Source organism: Colletes latitarsis, chromosome 12 (genome assembly GCF_051014445.1).
Source record: "Colletes latitarsis isolate SP2378_abdomen chromosome 12, iyColLati1, whole genome shotgun sequence".
In the NCBI taxonomy this organism is placed as follows: domain Eukaryota; kingdom Metazoa; phylum Arthropoda; class Insecta; order Hymenoptera; family Colletidae; genus Colletes; species Colletes latitarsis.
In genome coordinates, this window is record NC_135145.1 from 17,829,144 (window position 1) to 17,849,817 (window position 20,674).

At 30.6% G+C, this 20,674-nt stretch overlaps 1 protein-coding gene across 3 annotated transcripts in view; it reads right to left on the reverse strand.

Moving 5' to 3' along the window:
* LOC143349120 (SPARC-related modular calcium-binding protein 2-like) overlaps positions 1-20,674 on the reverse strand; it is a 142,306-nt gene that overhangs the window by 19,062 nt on the left and 102,570 nt on the right. For all 3 annotated transcript variants that reach the window (XM_076780092.1, XM_076780093.1, XM_076780094.1), the window contains exons 2-4: positions 17,308-17,467; positions 12,876-13,247; positions 7,056-7,280 (exon numbers count right to left, since the gene is read on the reverse strand). In XM_076780092.1, the coding sequence (XP_076636207.1) occupies positions 7,056-7,280; positions 12,876-13,247; positions 17,308-17,467 (757 nt within the window). The remainder of the gene's footprint in view (positions 1-7,055; positions 7,281-12,875; positions 13,248-17,307; positions 17,468-20,674) is intronic.

Sequence of the window (20,674 nt, forward strand, 5' to 3'; positions counted from 1 at the left end):
AAGTTGACAAATCAATATTTGTCACATTATACGTTGCTATTTTGTATGATCCCATTTTTTCGAAAATGGTTGTGGTACAGATTATAAAGTAATTTTAAATTATAAAGAAGATGAATATTATCATAAAGATTATGGAATATTCCAACCAATAACTTTGCAAATATTTATTTTTTTCATATAAATTTGTAAATCTTAAAAAATAACTAAATAAGGAAAATTATTAATACTCCTTGTAGTTTCTTTAAAAAAAGTCCAAGTATTTTTAATTCGATAAAATAAATACTTCCATACAATTTTTACGGCACGTAAACAACAGCAAAGGGTTAATGAAGATTTCAAAAGGCAGCTATACACGTAACGAAACGTTCAGAAAAAGATATCAGAGTTTCTCTTTGTAAATTGTTGGAAACGAGTAAACAAGTTCAGTTTTACGCGCCTAATATTTGAATTTGGCGCGTATCCCATTAGTACCAGAAACGGCCACACAGAATTCTCAGCGACAGTTTCTATTGACTTATGCCCTAAACCTGATGATTAAATAATGTAAATTGGTCGTAATGTTATTCCTACGAATACTTTTACACTCACTGTATGTTAAATTTATACCTTTTAATTAATTAAACGAATTATATCTCACTTAAAAATATATAAATTTTGAAAGTTTAAATGTTTGTTTTTCAAATACAATTTTTCAATTAATTAATCATAATGGAGCATGAGCTGATCCATGACTGTGAATTAGTTGGAAAATTCTCGATTTCATACTGTTTACAAGATGTTCTATCAAGCCTTGATCAATTCTTGCTTTGAATTATTTGTAATTATATAGTTTACTGTAGAATCACTTCTGTTAACTATTTTGGTAATATTTCTTACTGACAATGCATCTGTAAAATTACTTCTAATTAGCTCCAGAATTTCTAATTTCGCAAAAACTCACAAATTTCTATCGCTTATTTCACATTTATTCAACATAATATTGAAATAATTGTAACTATCAAATGATAAAGTTACCGGTGATTCCCCACATTCTATGGTGAAAAACTAACAATGTTGCCAACTGTTCGAGTTTTAGTTTGAGGTTAGTTTCCATTATTTCTGAAACTAATTTTATATGACTCAATGTAGATAAATTTTGCGTTTGTTTCTAATAAATTTGGTTGACCTTGAATGAAGCTTAATAAAAATAATTTTATTTGGTATATTCCGTTAACCAATTGAGATGAATTATACGTCATTCGATTCGTCTAATTCAGTACATTATTAATATGCATTTCATTATTTGCGGAAAATTCGTTATTTTTGTTTAAACTTGTCGTAAAGTTGCAATAAAAAAGTAAGGTTAAATATATTTTTATATACTTAAGTATATTTTCATGTTGTAAATTACAAATGCCAGGAAGTCGAATACTAATTTGTTAAACATGTATCGAATGCAATTTCTGCTAATATTTCATTGAATAAATCTCCATTTTCCTGTTAGGTACATTTACTAAATATGGCTCAGGTATCCAATGAAGTTACCCTTCTTGAAAATATAAAATATTGATAGTATTATATGTTATAAAGATTGAATAATGTATGACATGCCTCCAAGTGCCTCAATTTAATTTGTGTAAGCATCAGTAATGGGATCTTTAAAATTGACGCTGAGATTAATTTTCAAATGGCCTCTGTGATATTTTCTACGACAAAATGTTGATTCATCAATCTCGACAATCTTCTCTATCCTTCCAATTGCTGTGCAGAAATTATACAGTCAATCGACCACTATTTGTCTATTTGTCTATAAAATAAGATCACTGCGAGACAGTATTTTTATTTAATTTTAGTTATATAATAATATGACATTGCTCATAATTGTATGTTAGCATATATGTTAATTTTAGGACATTTGTAGCTGAGTTAGGTCTGGGTTAGGTTAGGAGTCGGGGGGAGGCAATATTTTGTATTCTTATTTGTATACTTTTGTATACTCCTGCATAGTATGTGCATAAAAAAATAACTTTTATGCATACATGTTTAACAAATTAGCATTCGACTACCTAGTATTTATAGTTTACACCATGAACACAGTAACGACAGTCATTTGTTTCTACCTGTGAATCTATCAAAATAACTTAACCTTACTTTTTTATTGCAACTTTGCGACAAGTTTAAACAAAAATAACGAATTTCCACAAATAATGAAATGCATATTAATAATGTACTGAATTAGGAGAATCGAATGACGTACAACTCACCCTGATAGGTGAACGATTCGTTTGCTAGGAATATTCCTAGTTTCAGGTTAGTTTCCATAACTTCTGAAACTTCGATTTTGTATGATTCAATGTAGATAAATTTTGCTCTTATTTTTAGTAAATTTGATTGAACTTGGATAAAGCTTGTTAAAGGTAACCTTATTTTCTGTTAAAATTTGTTTCTTGCAATACCAGTTGCTTCACGAAGTATAAAACTGTAGGTGTTCGAAATTTAGTTTGAGGTTAGTTTCTCAATGTAGATAAATTTTAACTCAGACCTAATAATTATCAAATATAATTGCTCGAGTTTTAGTTTGAGGTTAGTTTCCATTATTTCTGAAACTTTGATTTTTTAACACTGAATGTAGATAAATTTTGCTCTTGCTTTTAGTAAATTTGATTGAACTTGGATAAAGCTTAATAAAAGTAATTTTATTTTCTGTTAAAATTTGTCTCTTGCAATACCAGTTCCTTCACGAAGTATAAAACTGTTCACGTTCAAAATTTAGTTTGAGGTTAGTTTCTCAATGTAGATAAATTTTAACTCAGACCTAATAATTATCAAATATGATTGCTCGAGTTTTAGTTTGAGGTTAGTTTCCATTACTTCTGAAACTTTGATTTTTTAACACTCAATATACATAAATTTTAAGCCAGACCTAATAATTATTTGAAACAATTTTCATAGTAATTAATTTCTAAAGAAATGTTTTTTCATAATTGAACTTTTTCCCACCCTGCAAACAACATATTTCTTAAAAGAGGTTACCAAGTCATATATTGCAAAATTTTTTTCCCATAGCTTTATCTTTCGTATATTTTTACGTAATACTGCAAAAGAAGCAATAGTTCCGACCATAGCAATAATCGAGCCAAAAATGAAGTGAACTTATCAATATTAGTCAGCAGTGTAAATATAATAATAATTATTTGGTATTGGTACATTTTACCTTACCACTTACCTCGAGCGCAGAAAGTCTATTTTCTGTTAGGGGTGGCGTCTTTAAAAAAAAAGTTTAAATACCACTGATTTAAGGAGTTACATAATTTAAACGCGTCCCAAATTGTTTAAGCGCCGACGAAACGAAAAGGAAATCTGGAATTTTACGTGGATCCAAGTTAGACGTTCGAAAGCCACTAAAGAAGCAACCTTCACCCAGGAAACGAGGAAAGAGGAGCAAGCACTGTGGCGCTGTAATTGCAGGCGATTGCAATGCGACGCGAGTAGATAGATTAGCACGTGTTAGGCAGCGTAAGTATGAGCGCTGGCGTTAATCACGATTTACGATCGCCATAAAACGTAACCATACCTGGGAATTTAACATTGTTTACCGTGTCGTGGCAGACTGCACGGAATAGAATTTTTTTTTAACAAATTAACAATGGCGTCGTATATCGGGCTTAACCATACGTTGTACCATTCTTGCACGAAAACGATCTTCTCATCTGTTGTCTTTCGCAAGGATAAATACGAGAGAAAAAATAAAGAGATACAGAATGTTAAATTACAATTTACACGAGTGGTTTCGAAATAAAATATCACAGCTGCTAGAGGCAATCTTTTATGGCGCAACAGCGTGGCGCCACTTCACAAATATCATTGAAAATTTATTTATGCATCGTGTAACCTTGACTGTGACCTTGGGGGAAAAAACTCGCCAGGAAAGAAAGTTTAGGATAATTCAGTTGCACAATATTGTGATTGGATTCAACGATACGCCTCTGGATTTAGATTTAGTGATCAGAAATGACGAAAGTGGCGACGCCAGATGGCGTTAGCTATCGGAAATCAGAATCGTTTCAGAAATTTTGAAAAGATAATTTTTACTACCACGTGAAAAGAATAATAATCTTCTTTTAATATTATAATGTATACATATATTGCAAATAGATTTTTTCCTTATCTTTGTTACCACTAACCAAAGAATAGACACATTCTAACAAATTATTTGCTTTTTTAAATTATTTATATCGCTATAACTGTTTTATTATTATTCTAAATATATTTTTACCAAAGAGGTTCGAAGTTACAGTCACATTTTATGTGTACAAGGTTTCTTGAAATCGAATATGTATAATACCATTGAAAATAAGTTAAAAAGTTTTAGTAATTATGGGTTTAGAATTCGATGGCTGTCGAGTTGAAAATTTTATTTCGTCACAGCAGATGTTCGATGTACCTTAAGTCTATTTCGATGCATGCCTTGACACGTTGTCTCATGGAAGTTCGCGTACGCTCAAGAATGCCAGGTTTTTCCTTTATTTCTCGGCAAGTGAAATTATCATAGCCAATCGCTACCAAAGAGACACTCGAAACAACTGCCTTATAATACATGCCTTATTAATTTATCGACTATTCGAGTCTAAAATAATGTTTGTTAACATATTTTTTAATACTTTTACGAGTATTGTGGCCATTTTTTGGTATCTGAGAACTTCAATGAGGAAACTTGCTCAAGCATCACCGAAATTGACTGAAAAAATTTTAGACACGCGCTAAGATATTATCAAACTGTAATTTGAAAATTGTTGACTGACGCATATTTGTTTATTTTGTTGAGACTATCAATTTTAACTTGTATAAACAAAGTTGTTTAGATATAGAAATTAAAATATCTTGTAAAGTAACGATTTTTTGCAATAAGTGTCTTACAAAAGGATCCCAATTGTCCGACTTCGATTTTAATGGATCTTTGCTTAGTGATAGTATATATGTTTCTAATGACATGTGTAAAATATTAGGTGTAGATACTTAATAATTTTAAAGATATAAACAATTTAAGTTATGAGTCGTACTTAAATATCGTTAATATAGGCAGTTTATATTGAAGTGAATTTAGCAAAGTGAGAAAAGTGCCTGATTGGTAAATCCAAGGTCCCAGGTTCGATTCCCGGTTCAGTTGTATACGTTTTTTTCTATTGTAAAAGTTTACTGCGTTTACAGCGTACATGATACTGTATGATAAATGCAATATATGCAATAAAAACATAAATGATAATAAATAAATGTATCTTATTCAATACTTAAAGTAGTGATTTACAAAAATGTATAATTAATATAGTTTTTTAAAGCGTAAATTGCCCATATAAGAAAGTTTTAGCACTAAATTAATTGTATAGTTTTGTAAATTACTACTTTAAGTATTAACACGTTTACTGCCAGATCAAAACCGTATAATATTCTGCAAAAGTATCATTTTGATTTTAGATCATTGTAAGCTACGTAACCTAAAATTTGATTCGGTACTTGTTTTTGTAACCTTGTTAAAATTCATAAATTCTATCCAAATTTATTATATTCTATATATTAATATACTATTCATATTAATTTTGATTTTCGACCATTGTAAGCTACGTAACCTAAAATTTGTTTCGGTACTTGTTTTTATAACCTCGTTAAAATTCATAAATTCTATCCAAATTTATTATATTCTATATATTAATATACTATTTATACATATTAATTTCGATTTTAACCATTGTAAGCTACATAACCTAAAATTTGTTTCGGTACTTGTTTTCGTAACCTTGTTAAAATTCATAAATTCTATCCAAATTTATTATATTCTATATATTAATATACTATTCATATTAATTTTGATTTTAGACCATTGTAAGCTACATAACCTAAAATTTGTTTCGGTACTTGTGTTTATGTAACCTTGTTAAAATTCATAAATTCTATCCAAATTTATTATTCTCCACGTCTTAACTTCAGACTTAATTTTTCTAGTATCACAATGGTAAATCCTGTCATTCATATATGGGTGACGTTGCAGTGAATGTGTTAAATAAGATAACATTTATTATTATTCATTTATGTTTTTATTGCATACTGTAAACGCAATAAACTTAAGAAAAACGTATACAAACTGAACCGGGAATCGAACCCGAGACCTTGGGTTTACCAATCAGACACATTTCCCACTTCCCTAAAGTCACTTCAATATACAGTGCCTATATTTACAGTATATATGTACAATTCATAACTTTAATTGTTTATATCTTTAAAATTATTTAGTATCTACACCTAATATTTTACATATATCATTAGGAACATATATATATATATATACTATCACTATGCAAAGATCATTAAAATCCAAGTCAGACAATTGGGATCCTTCCAATTGGGGGATTCCATTTGAAAAAAAAAATTTACGTCCAAAGATCGTGTAAGGATGAGCCAGAATTAAGGTGAATAGTTACCTCAAGACAAAAATCTAGAATTTACCTATTCGTACAGATCACCAGAGTAGTATATGTATTTCCTCAAATTAAAATTTAAATTGTAGAGTTAAATATATCACCACTCAGATATAAAAAATTTAACTATTTGATCAACTAAACATCAGGAATAAATATGCGTTCGTTTCATTGGCCTTCTATCGAATGTTGCTCAACTCTGTACAAAGCTTATCCCCCGTACTATGATTTTGAATAATCCTAACACTAGGTTTACGGAATACCTAAATTTAACGCATTAAGATTCCAAACCTAACGTTACAGAACTCATAAATATTATTTATTAACAATTTATGTTGGATTTAATTGATGTAATGATACGAATATACGCTCTAATTAAAAGAAAAATTGCATTTCAATGTAACTGTTAACAGAGCGAATTACAATAAAAATATGCGCGAGTGTCCGTAAACCTAGTATTAAACGTGGAAGATATCCAATTTGGTACGGTCGAAAAGATCGAAGATCGCCTATCGTGCAAGCATAATCGAAAAGGTCCCGTGAGAGGCCCTTGAGAATTTCCCTTATCTTGTGTGAGAAGCCACGTGCACCACGTGTTAAACTTACGAGTGAAGTCGTTCGCAAGGCAGGCACCCCATTCTTGCCTGGAGAGTTTCAAATCCCGATTTAGGTCGCACGTGCGGGCGAACGTACGGGCACATTTCTTCGGCCTTACCGCCTTCTTCGCGAGCCTCCGGAGTTCCTTGTACTCCGCCCTGTCCAGGTACCCGTCACCGTTCTTGTCCAGGGTGACGAATTTCCACGACAACACGCGTTCCACATTTTTGTCACCTACCGGTCGCGGAAAAATGATATTACACGAATTCATATACACCTATGGGGGGGGGGGGGGGGGGGAATTTCGAAATTTTTTTTTTAGGGAAATACACTTTTTAAGACCCCCTCCCCCCTTGATCATAGGGTGACTATTTGAAAAAGAGAATTTTTTTGTTCTATGGCTATGTATAGTCGGATTAATTTAGGTTGAGCTCCGGAGAGGTTAGCAAAATTTCGAAATTTTTTTTTGAGGGAAATACATATTTTAAGACCCCCTGATTATAGGGTGACTATTTGGAAAAAAAGAAATTTTTTTTTTCTATGGCTATGTATAGTCGGATTAATTTAGGTTGAGCTCTGAGAGGTAAGCAAAATTTCAAAATTTTTTTTTAGGGAAATACACGTTTTAAGACCCCCCCCCCCCCCTGATCATAGGGTGACTATTTGAAAAACAGAAATTTTTTTTTTTCTATGGCTATGTATAGTCGGATTAATTTAGGTTGAGCTCCGAGAGGTAAGCGAAATTTCAAAATTTTTTTTTTAGGGAAATACACTTTTTAAGACCCCCTCCCCCCTTGATCATAGGGTGACTATTTGAAAAAGAGAATTTTTTTGTTCTATGGCTATGTATAGTCGGATTAATTTAGGTTGAGCTCCGGAGAGGTTAGCAAAATTTCGAAATTTTTTTTTGAGGGAAATACATATTTTAAGACCCCCTGATTATAGGGTGACTATTTGGAAAAAAAGAAATTTTTTTTTTCTATGGCTATGTATAGTCGGATTAATTTAGGTTGAGCTCTGAGAGGTAAGCAAAATTTCGAAATTTTTTTTTAGGGAAATACACGTTTTAAGACCCCCCCCCCCCTGATCATAGGGTGACTATTTGAAAAACAGAAATTTTTTTTTTTCTATGGCTATGTATAGTCGGATTAATTTAGGTTGAGCTCCGAGAGGTAAGCGAAATTTCAAAATTTTTTTTTAAGGGAGATACATGTTTTAAGACCCCCCCTGATTATAGAGTGATTATTTGAAAAAAAAGAATTTTTTTTTTTCTATGGCTATGTTAATTAACTCTTACACGATTTATAAGTTTAGCTTTTTTTTGTTTTATTAAATTCTGTCTTTCTCTTACGTAAACGAGCTCATATTTATTTGAATTTGCTGCTGCAATATGGAGGTGTGGAAATGGCGTCTGTTTGTGAATAATATTACTATTATCGTCGATTTATTTTTATACCGACGATTTTTCCGGGAAATATACAAGGTGTTCGGCCACCCCTAGGAAAAATTTTAACGGGAGATTCTAGAGGCCAAAATAAGACGAAAATCAAGAATGCCAATTTGTTGATGGAGGCTTCGTTAAAAAGTTATTAACAATTAAATTAAAAAATTTCAAATCGTTCTGGAAAAATTATTTTTAGTTGGAGGGATCAATTACAATTGTTTTTGGTCATTACACGTACCCCCGAAATCCTACGCATTTTCGAGAAAAAAATTCGAGAAGGTGTGAAATTTTTCAAAAAAATTGAAAAGTTTCAAACTGTCCTAAAAAAATTATTTTTAGTTGAAGGGGTCAATTACAATCATTTTTGGTGAATAGACATACCCCCGAAATCCTACTCACTTTCTAGAAAAAAATTCGAGAATGTGCGAAATTTTTTGACAAAATTAAAAAATTTCAAATCATTCTGGAAAAATTATTTTCGATTGCAGGGGTCGATTACAACAATTTTTGGTGAATAGATACACCTCCCAAATCCTATCCACTTTCGAGAAAAAAAATTCGTTATCGAAAATATAATCTGAGGCCTGAAATGGCCCCCCGAAATTTCATGCGAATCTTTAAAATGTCATAACTTCTGAACGGATTGGACGATTTTAATGTTTAAAAATGCAAACAACGCGTATTTTAATGGAGAATTTGTAGAAATCGCAAAAATATTCGAAAAGTTGGTCCTTGACCCCGCAAAATGAGAAAAACCCCATTAAACTGATCCAATTTTCAAACAGTCATAACTCCTATAATAGTGAATATATTTCAATGAAACTTTTTTCTGAAGTAGAGCCCATGGGTACCTACAGAAAAGTATTAGACAACTTTTCTGTAGGGCGTCAAACAAAATTACTAAAAATCAAAAGGAATTTTTAAGAAAAATCGACAGGGGGTAGGTACCTAAATTTTTCGAAGAAAAAAAAATTTTAAATCATTCAAAAAAAATTAGTTTTAGCTAGGAGGGCCAATTACAATCATTTTTGGTGAATAGACATACCCTCGAATTCCTAACCAGTTTCGAGAAAAAAATTGGAGTAGGTTGATAAATTTTTCGACAAAATTAAAAAATTTCAAATCGTTCTGGAAAAATTATTTTCGGTTGCGGGAGTCAATTACAATAATTTTTGATGAATAGACCTACCCCCGAAATCCTACCCACTTTCTAGAAAAAAATTCAGTACGGGCGGAACTTTAAACGTTAATAACTTCTGAACGAAATCTCCATCAACAAATTAGTATTCTTGATTTCGTCTTATTTTGGCTTCTAGAATCTTCCATTAAAATTTCTCCCAGGGGTAGCCGAACACCCTATATAAACAAATTATAATTTATTAAATAAAGGTTGCTTTAAATTAAAATAATATTTTTTGTTTCGCTGTAAATATTAATTTAGGTTGACCTCCGAGAGGTAGACAAAATTTCGAAATTTTTGCCTGCGGAAATACACATTTTAAGACCCCCCTCCTCCCTACCTGATCATATTGCTACTATTAAAAAAAAAGTCATTTAATTGCTGTGCTTATGTACACATGTATATACACGCTTATGGAGTCTTGAAAAAAATTTTTGTTATTTTCATACTTTAATTCCACTATCTCTTTTTTTAAGAACATTCAAAAATTTTCAGTATCGTTACGTATTAAAAAATCAAAAAATTCCAAGTTTTCCAAGATTCCAAACAGACGATTATTAGCAAACACGTATCGAATTAATATTCAACATAAATTCTCAATTGAGTTCAAGTAGGAAGAACGTGCTGGCCAATTTAAAAGGGGGATCTTATTTTCATTAAACCAGCGTTGGCATCGTATATTGATATGAACTGCTTGTCCTATAAATTGGGTCATTCCATATGAAATCGAACACGTTTTCGAGTAACATTTCACATTTTTTAGGAAGTCTCGACTACTCATACTTAACAAACTAACAAATAAAAAATAATTATTAACGTAAGAGATGAATAACAAGTGGATTAATAAAAAAATTTAATATAAAACATTTAATATTCTCCTTTAAAACAATTAATAACACATTGAAAACCAAAATGACATGAACGCTATACAATTTAAATTTATAAACAACATTATCGTGCATTCAATTTTATATAGTTTTTATTTTTTGAAATTATTATGCATTTGAATGTAATGGCTAACTGATTCATTGACTATTTTCATTTTACTTTCTCTTTGTGTATTTAAAAATTTCTTTAGCATTCATGCCATTTTGCATCACAATAAAAATTCCATAATATTGAAATTTATAAGTCACATTACCACGCATTCAGTTCTACATAGTTTTTATTTTTTGAAATTATTATGCATTTGAATGTAATGGCTAACTGGTTCATTGACTATTTTCATTTTACTTTCTCTTTGTGTATTTAAAAATTTCTTTAACATTCATGTCATTTTACATTGCAATAAAAAATCCATAATATTGAAATTTATAAGTCACATTATCGTGCATTCAGTTCTACATAGTTTTTATTTTTTGAAATTATTATGTATATAAATGTAGTGGCTGACTGGTTCATTGAGTATTTTCATTTTACTTTCTCTTTGTGTATTTAAAAATTTCTTTAACATTCATGTCATTTTACATTGCAATAAAAAATCCATAATATTGAAATTTATAAGTCACATTATCGTGCATTCAGTTCTACATAGTTTTTATTTTTTGAAATTATTATGTATATAAATGTAGTGGCTGACTGGTTCATTGAGTATTTTCATTTTACTTTCTCTTTGAGTATTTAAAAATTTCTTTAGCATTCATGTCATTTTGCATTACAATAAAAATTCCATAATATTGAAATTTATAAGTCACATTATCGTGCATTCAGTTCTACATAGTTTTTATTTTTTGAAATTATTATGTATATAAATGTAGTGGCTGACTGGTTCATTGAGTATTTTCATTTTACTTTCTCTTTGAGTATTTAAAAATTTCTTTACAATTCATGTCATTTTGCATTACAATAAAAATTCCATAATATTGAAATTTAGAAGTCACATTATCATGCATTCAATTCTACGTAGTTTTTATTTTTGAAATTATTAATCATATGAATGTAATGGCTAACTATTCATTGACTATTTCCATTTTACATTCTCTTTGTGTATTTAAAAATTTCTTTAGCATTCATGTCATTTTGCATCACAATAAAAATTCCATAATATTGAAATTTATAAGTCACATTATCATGCATTCAATTCTACATAGTTTTTATTTTTGAAAGTATTATGCAATTGAATGTAATGGCTAACTGGTTTATCGACTATTTTCATTTTACTTTCTCTTTGTGTATTTAAAAATTTCTTTAGCATTCATGTCATTTTGCATCGCAATAAAAATTCCAGAATATTGAAATTTATAAGTCACATTATCATGCATTCAATTCTACATAGTTTCTATTTTTTTGAAATTATTATGCATTTGAATGTAATGGCTAACTATTCATTGACTATTTTCATTTTACTTTCTCTTTGAGTATTTAAAAATTTCTTTTAATTAGTACATTGCGTAAATTAAGTAGAATTGCAACACTTGACATAAATTATAATTTTTGCAACTCATTAAAATTTTTACTGCCCACGAACGTGTTGAAACCCGTAGGAACATAACCTATAAATTTCCTACCATTATCTACTATTATCAAAATTATATTACTATTAAAAGCTTGTAAAAATAGAAAAGAAGTTAGTGTACTGTTTCGGTTACAGTATAAACGAGATATACAAGTAGACCTTACACCTCATGGATTTATAGTGATCGAACAAGTTTTTAATAAAAATCGACATAAAATTAAAAAATATCAAATCATTCTGAAAAAATTAAATTTGGTTACTGGAGTCAATTGCAATCATTTTTGGTGAATAGACATAACCCCGAAATCCTACCCACTTTCGAGAAAAAGATTCGAGTAGCCAGGAAATTTTTCGAAAAATTTAAAAAATTTCAAACGATTCTAAAAAAATTATTTTTGGTTGCTGAGGTCAATTATAGCCATTTTGTGTGAATACACATAACCCCGAAATCCTACGCATTTTCGAGAAAAAAATTCTTTTCCAAAAGCAAGGCCATATTTAATGATCTTATATTTCCAAGGAAATAATCGATTGATGCTCAATTCTAGATCGTATAGCTTTCATTCCGTTAAAAAACACTCTAATTCCATTTTCTGTCTCACTTCCTCTTGTGTTCATTTCTCAACCTGTCGGTAACGTTGCGAGTGACACGAAAATGGTAATGGTAAGAAATGTGGCCCGAAAAAACACATTGGATGTAAGGTCTACTCGTGTATCTCGTCTGTGGTTAATGTTTCGGAGTGCCCTCACCGTCGGTGGAGATGTTGGTCCGCCTGTACTCGATCTTGAAATTCTCGATTAGGTTCCCGTTAAATTTCGACTTCTCCGCGCGATCGCAGGTGTTCCTATGCTTACTGCTGTACTGCCTTCGCTGCTTCCAGCTCGGCGAGCGCCTCCTTTGGCCGCTCCTGGTGGAAGCAGCAGATCTGGGACCAGGTTTCAAACATCTTGGTCTTTGGTGTCTTACCGAGGTGTCGGGCAGCGGTCTACCCTGCGGTGTCACGCACCAACAGTACCCGGTTTCCTCGTGACATTGCACCGGCGCGTAAGTGCCATCGGAACGACAGACTGGTCGCGCGCCCGTCCTGGCGGTCAGTCTTGCGGAGAAACACGCAGGTGTCTCTGGATGGACAGGTTCAACGACGTTGTTCCTCGTTAGTCGTCACCATTTTTATCGACATACCTCATTTACCGAATTATCATTTTACGAATAAAGCTCGTTATACTCGAATCGATAACGATGCTTTTAAATTCATGAGAAATTGTAGTTCCGGAAGACTAATAGCCAATACTGTAAGCTCACTTCATTTTTGTCTCGTTCACTGTGATAGAACTATTTTTTCTCTTTTGCAATGTTATGGAAAAATTAAGGAATGATAAATTTCTGAGAAAATAAATTTGCAATATTTACGTAAAGAATGACTTGTTAACCTTTTTAAGAAAAATGCTGTTTGCAGGATGGAGAAGAGTGTAAATTCGATTACACAAAATATTTATTTTGAAATTAATTACTATGAAAATTGTTTCAAATTATTATTAGGTCCGAGTTAGAGAATCAATGTTTCAGAAGTAATGGAAACTAACCTCAAACTAAATTTCGAACATCTACAGTTTTGTACTTGGTGAAGTAATTGGTATTGCAAGAAACAAATTTTAACAGAAAATAAGGTTATTTTTATTAAGCTCTATCCAAGTTCAATCAAATTTACTAAAAATAATAGCAAGATTTATCTACCATTGAGTCATACAAAATCAAAGTTTCAGAAGTAATGGAAACTAACCTCAAACTAAAACTCGAGCAATTATATTTGATAATTATTAGGTCTGAGTTAAAATTTATCTACATTGAGAAACTAACCTCAAACTAAAACTCAAACACCTACAGTTTTATACTTCGTGAAGCAACTGGTATTGTAAGAAACAAATTTTAACAAGAAATAAAGTTATTTTTATCAAGCTCTACCCAAGTTCAATCAAATTTACTAAAAATAATAGCAAGATTTATCTACCATTGAGTCATACAAAATCAAAGTTTCAAAAGTAATGGAAACTAACCTCAAACTAAAACTCGAGCAATTATATTTGATAATTATTAGGTCTGAGTTAAAATTTATCTACATTGAGAAACTAACCTCAAAGTAAAACTCAAACACCTACAGTTTTGAACTTGGTAAATCAACTGGTATTGCAAGAAACAAATTTTAACAGAAAATAAGGTTATTTTTATTAAGCTTTATCCAAGTTCAATCAAATTTACTAAAAATAATAGCAAGATTTATCTACCATTGAGTGTTAAAAAATCAAAGTTTCAAAAGTAATGGAAACTAACCTCAAACTAAAACTCGAGAAATTATATTTGATAATTACTAGGTTTGAGTTAAAATTTATCTACATTGAGAAACTAACTTCAAATTAAAACTCAAACACCTACAGTTTTATACTTCGTGAAGCAACTGGTATTGCAAGAAACAAATTTTAACAAGAAATAAGGTTATTTTTATCAAGCTTTATCCAAGTTCAATCAAATTTACTAAAAACAAGAGTAAAATTTATTTACATTGAGTGTTAAAAAATCAAAGTTTCAAAAGTAATGGAAACTAACCTCAAACTAAAACTCGAGCAATTATATTTGATAATTATTAGGACTGGGTTAAAATTTATCTACATTGAGAAACTAACCTCAAACTAAATTTCGAACACCTACAGTTTTATACTTCGTGAAGCAATAGGTATTGCAAGAAACAAATTTTAACAAGAAATAAAGTTATTTTTATCAAGCTTTACCCAAGTTCAATCAAATTTATTAAAAACCAGAGTAAAATTTATCTACATTGAGTGTTAAAAAATCAAAGTTTCAAAAGTAATGGAAACTAACCACAAACTAAAACTCGAGAAATTATATTTGATAATTACTAGGTCTGAGTTAAAATTTATCTACATTGAGAAACTAACCTCAAACTAAAACTCAAACACCTACAGTTTTATACTTCGTGAAACAACTGGTATTGCAAGAAACAAATTTTAACAAGAAATAAAGTTATTTTTATTAAGTTTTATCCAAGTTCAATCAAATTTACTAAAAACAAGAGTAAAATTTATCTACATTGAGTGTTAAAAAATTTAAGTTTCAAAAGTAATGGAAACTAACCTCAAACTAAAACTCGAGCAATTATATTTGATAATTATTAGGTCTGAGTTAAAATTTATTTACATTGAGCAACTAACCTCAAATTAAAACTCAAACACCTACAGTTTTATACTTCGTGAAGCAACTGGTATTGCAAGAAACAAATTTTAACAAGAAATAAAGTTATTTTTATTAAGCTTTATCCAAGTTCAATCAAATTTACTAAAAACAAGAGCAAAATTTATCTACATCGAGTATTAAAATAACCAAAGTTTCAAAAGTAATGGAAACTAACCTCAAACTAAAACTCGAGCAATTATATTTGATAATTATTAGGTCTGAGTTAAAATTTATCTACATTGAGAAACAAACCACTAACTAAATTTCGAACATTTACAATTTTATACTTCGTGAAACAACTGGTATTGCAAGAAACAAATTTTAACAAGAAATAAAGTTATTTTTATTAAGCTTTATCCAAGTTCAATCAAATTTACTAAAAACAAGGGCAAAATTTATCTACATCGAGTGTTAAAATAACCAAAGTTTCAAAAGTAATGGAAACTAACCTCAAACTAAAACTCGAGCAATTATATTTGATAATTATTAGGTCTGAGTTAAAATTTATCTACATTGAGAAACTAACCTCAAACTAAAACTCAAACACCTACAGTTTTATACTTCGTGAAGCAACTGGTATTGTAAGAAACAAATTTTAACAAGAAATAAAGTTATTTTTATCAAGCTCTACCCAAGTTCAATCAAATTTACTAAAAATAATAGCAAGATTTATCTACCATTGAGTCATACAAAATCAAAGTTTCAAAAGTAATGGAAACTAACCACAAACTAAAACTCGAGAAATTATATTTGATAATTACTAGGTCTGAGTTAAAATTTATCTACATTGAGAAACTAACCTCAAAGTAAAACTCAAACACCTACAGTTTTATACTTCGTGAAGCAACTGGTATTGCAAGAAACAAATTTTCAAAAGAAATAAAGTTATTTTTATTAAGTTTTATCCAAGTTCAATCAAATTTACTAAAAACAAGAGCAAAATTTATCTATCATTGAGTGTTAAAAAATCAAAGTTGCAAAAGTAATGGAAACTAACCTCAAACTAAAACTCGAGCAATTATATTTGCCCTACTCTAGAAACATTTTTCTTGAAAAGGGTAACAATTCAGTATTTACGTAAATATTGCCAAATTTTGTCCCATTACTTCATTTTTCTCGTATTCTTACGTAATTTTGTGAAAACTAAACTTATAATATTGGCTAACAGTTTAGTATTCCATGGTCTACTCGATTACACTGGTCAACAAATTTTAAACAGATTCTATTCTGTCCATTCCCATTTATGTATGTACTGAGTGTCCCACGCGACTAGGGAAAAGTTTTTGTCCTAGTTAAGAAATTCCCCTAGTTAGAATATTTTTTTAATTTCTTAGATATAGTTGACTTTCTTAACCTATCACAAATTATAAAATCGTTAATTTATTCAAATCAATATTACTAATATTAATGCAGTTGAAAATACTATATTTGTATAAGTTTAAGTCTGCTTAGTGTCGTTTGTGTTTCTAGTAATAATCTGCTAAAATTCTACATCAAATTCTAGTTCTAAAAATCGACAAGAATGATCCTGTTTGGCGCCAATATTTAAACTTTCATTTTCGTAATTCGTCATAACAGAGACTGAAAGTGATAAATATTTACTATTGACTAGTGTTATTAACCTATACCAGTATATCAATAATCGAAACAAACAAACAAGTTAAAAACTTGTAATAACAAAAAACCGTTGTACAACACGAATTTATTTATTTGATTTTATGCCTTCATAGTATTAACTTTTCGTGGAATGCTCGTACAGATGGCGCGAAACATAGTTCGAAAAATGCCGGTAAGAATAAATATAGCAATAGAACATATTTACATGAATATATGACAAGATGTCCGATCTATAAATATAAAACTATTTCGATATAATTAAACTGTCAGTATGGTAAAGAATTCTAACATTACTGTGAGTAGAATGTATCACCCTACCTGGACAAGGGCCAGTGTGTTTGATAAGAATAGACATGCCTTGACACTGCTTCGAGATGACCTGACACTGACTCGAATACGTAACACCGTCACTCCCACATACCGGTGTGCTTGCGCCGTCACTCATCGTGCACTCGGCTATCCTTTTTCTGCACTCCTCCTAAAACACACAACCCACACCATCTATACAACAACCCAAGAAATACTGAGCATTCCAAAGCCGCGAATTTAAATCGAACGAAATATCGTTTTCGACGCGTTACACGCGGCGCTAGGAGCGTTCGACTCGGAATCGATTTTCCGGAAAATCGATCTTTTTAATGCGATTTTCGATTTGATCGAATCGATTCTTGGATATTCGATTTTGGCAGGAATCGATTTTTTTTTAAATTAGGAATCGATCTTTCATAATCGAGAATCGAGAATTATATTTTAAAAACTCACAAACAGCAATGAGTAAGAAAAGAAAAATTAATATTCACTTTGAAATAAGTATTACAGACTATTCATATAATTTATAGTATGAGGATCATTCCTTAAATTAGATATTTTTATATTAATTATTGAAGATTCCGTTTGGTTTGTCGGATTATGAAAATTTCGTGTCAAAGTCACTTTTTTTCTAGACGTCTGGGACTTTGTTTAAAATTGAATATGATGTAGAGCATACGATATTAGGGGTAGTTTAAGTCATCATTTTGCTGGTTTCGAATTTATTTAAGAAATACAGACCTGTAAAGTTTACGACTTCTGTAAAAATTGGTTGTACTTAGTAATTTTTATCTTGGAAACTATTTGTCGTATTGGGATGTTTTTTTTCAGTTTTATTAGGAAAGGACTGACCTTTCGAAATGAATTTTGTTCGGCGATCAACAATGAAAACAGATACATAATTAGGGCTGTGCGTATTTCGCAGAATCGCCGTTAATAAAACCTCGATATTTATATGTCATGTATTATCCGATCCAAAAAAAAAAATGTCACAAAAAAATTGTTCAATTTCTTCGCTGATCTAGAATTAAAGGAGACACGTAATTGGGATTGTATATCTTTAGTGGAACCGTCGTTAATAAAACCTCGATATTTATATCATGTATTATCCGATCCAAAAAAAAATGTCACATATAAAAACTGTTCAATTTCTTCGCCGATAAAGAATGAAAAGCAACATATAATTAGTATTGTACATCTTTCGTGGAACCGTCATTAATAAAACCTCGATAATTATATCACGTATTATCCGATCCAAAAAAAATGCCATTTAAAATTTTGTTCAATTTCTTCGCTGGTTATCAAGAAAAAGAGACTCATAATTAAGGTTGTACGTATTTCGCAGAATCGCCGTTAATAAAAGCTCCATATTTATATCATGTATTATCCGATCCAAAAAAAAATGTCACAAAAAAATTGTTCAATTTCTTCGCCGATCAACAATGAAAAGTTACATATAATTGGGATTGTACATCTTTCGTGGGACCGTCGTTAATAAAACCTCGATATTTATATCATGTATTATCCGGTCCAAAAAAAAATGTCACATATAAAAACTGTTCAATTTCTTCGCCGATAAAGAATGAAAAGTAACATATAATTAGGATTGTACATCTTTCGTGGGACCGTCGTTAATAAAATCTCGATATTTATATCATGTATTATCCGATCCAAAAAAAATTTCTTCGCCAATCAACAATGAAAATAGACACATAATTAAGGTTTTACGTATTTCGCAGAATCGCCGTTAATAAAACCTCGATAATTATATCATGTATTATCCGATCCAAACAAAAATGTCACATAAAAAAATTGTTCAATTTCTTCGCTGATTAATAATCAAAAATTACATATAATTGGGATTGTACATCTTTCGTGGAATCATTGTTAATGAAACCTCGATAATTATATCATATATTATCCGATCCAAAAGAAGGTGTCACATTTTAAAAGCGTTCAATTTCTTCGCCGATTAATAATGAAAAATTACATATAATTGGGATTGTACACCTTTCGTGGAACCGTCATTAATAAAATCTCGATAATTATATCATGTATTATCCGATACAAAAAAAAATGTCACATATTAAAAGTGTTCAATTTCTTCGCCGTTTAATAATCAAAAATTACATATAATTGGGATTGTACATCTTTCGTGGAATCGTTGTTAATGAAACCTCGATAATTATATCATATATTATCCGATCCAAAAGAAGGTGTCACATTTTAAAAGCGTTCAATTTCTTCGCCGTTTAATAATGAAAAATTACATATAATTAGGATTGTACATCTTTCGTGGGACCGTCGTTAATAAAATCTCGATATTTATATCATGTATTATCCGATCCAAAAGAAGGTGTCACATTTTAAAAGCGTTCAATTTCTTCGCTGATTAATAATCAAAAATTACATATAATTGGGATTGTACACCTTTCGTGGAATCGTTGTTAATGAAACCTCGATAATTATATCATATATTATCCGATCCAAAAGAAGGTGTCACATTTTAAAAGCGTTCAATTTCTTCGCCGATTAATAATGAAAAATTACATATAATTGGGATTGTACACCTTTCGTGGAACAGTCATTAATAAAATCTCGGTAATTATATCATGTATTATCCGATCCAAAAAAAAATGTCACATATTAAAAGTGTTCAATTTCTTCGCCGATTAATAATCAAAAATTACATATAATTGGGATTGTACACCTTTCGTGGAACCGTCATTAATAAAATCTCGATTATTATATCATGTATTATCCGATCCAAAAAAAAATGTCATAAAAAAATTGTTCAATTTCTTCGCCAATCAACAATGAAAGCAGACACATAATTAGGATTGGACGCATTTCATTAAACGACTGAATGTCAAACTTCATATATTACGAGAAATATGTATGTTCTTATCGAGATGAGTAACGTTCATGAATCACTTTATAAATACCTCCAGCGTGATCGACCGGTCGATACGACGTTATAAATGCTCACTTTTCATTCATTAGAAGAATACGACGACTCCTCTACGAGCAGAGCCAGCAACAAAAAGGATTAAAATTAAAACCGGCCGGACGTTTCGCGGTATGACTAATTCTTTCGCGATTTTCCTTGAAACCATCAACATCGTTCGGTGTTCCGAGAAGTTCGTCAGTGCATTATGCTATCTTTCGTGACCTCTCACGCGCGTCTGCGGATCTCATTTCTTGCCCATACTTGGCGGTCGTGTTCCAACATTCGAAATGGTATGCACATTCGAAAGAACATTCGAGTATCGATAAAATACTGTCCATGAAAAAGTATTTTCCTCTCTGCTTCTAAGTTTCTCTGCAATCGTAACTTGTAAGCAATTCATTGGTTAAGAATAAAATTTATAGGTTA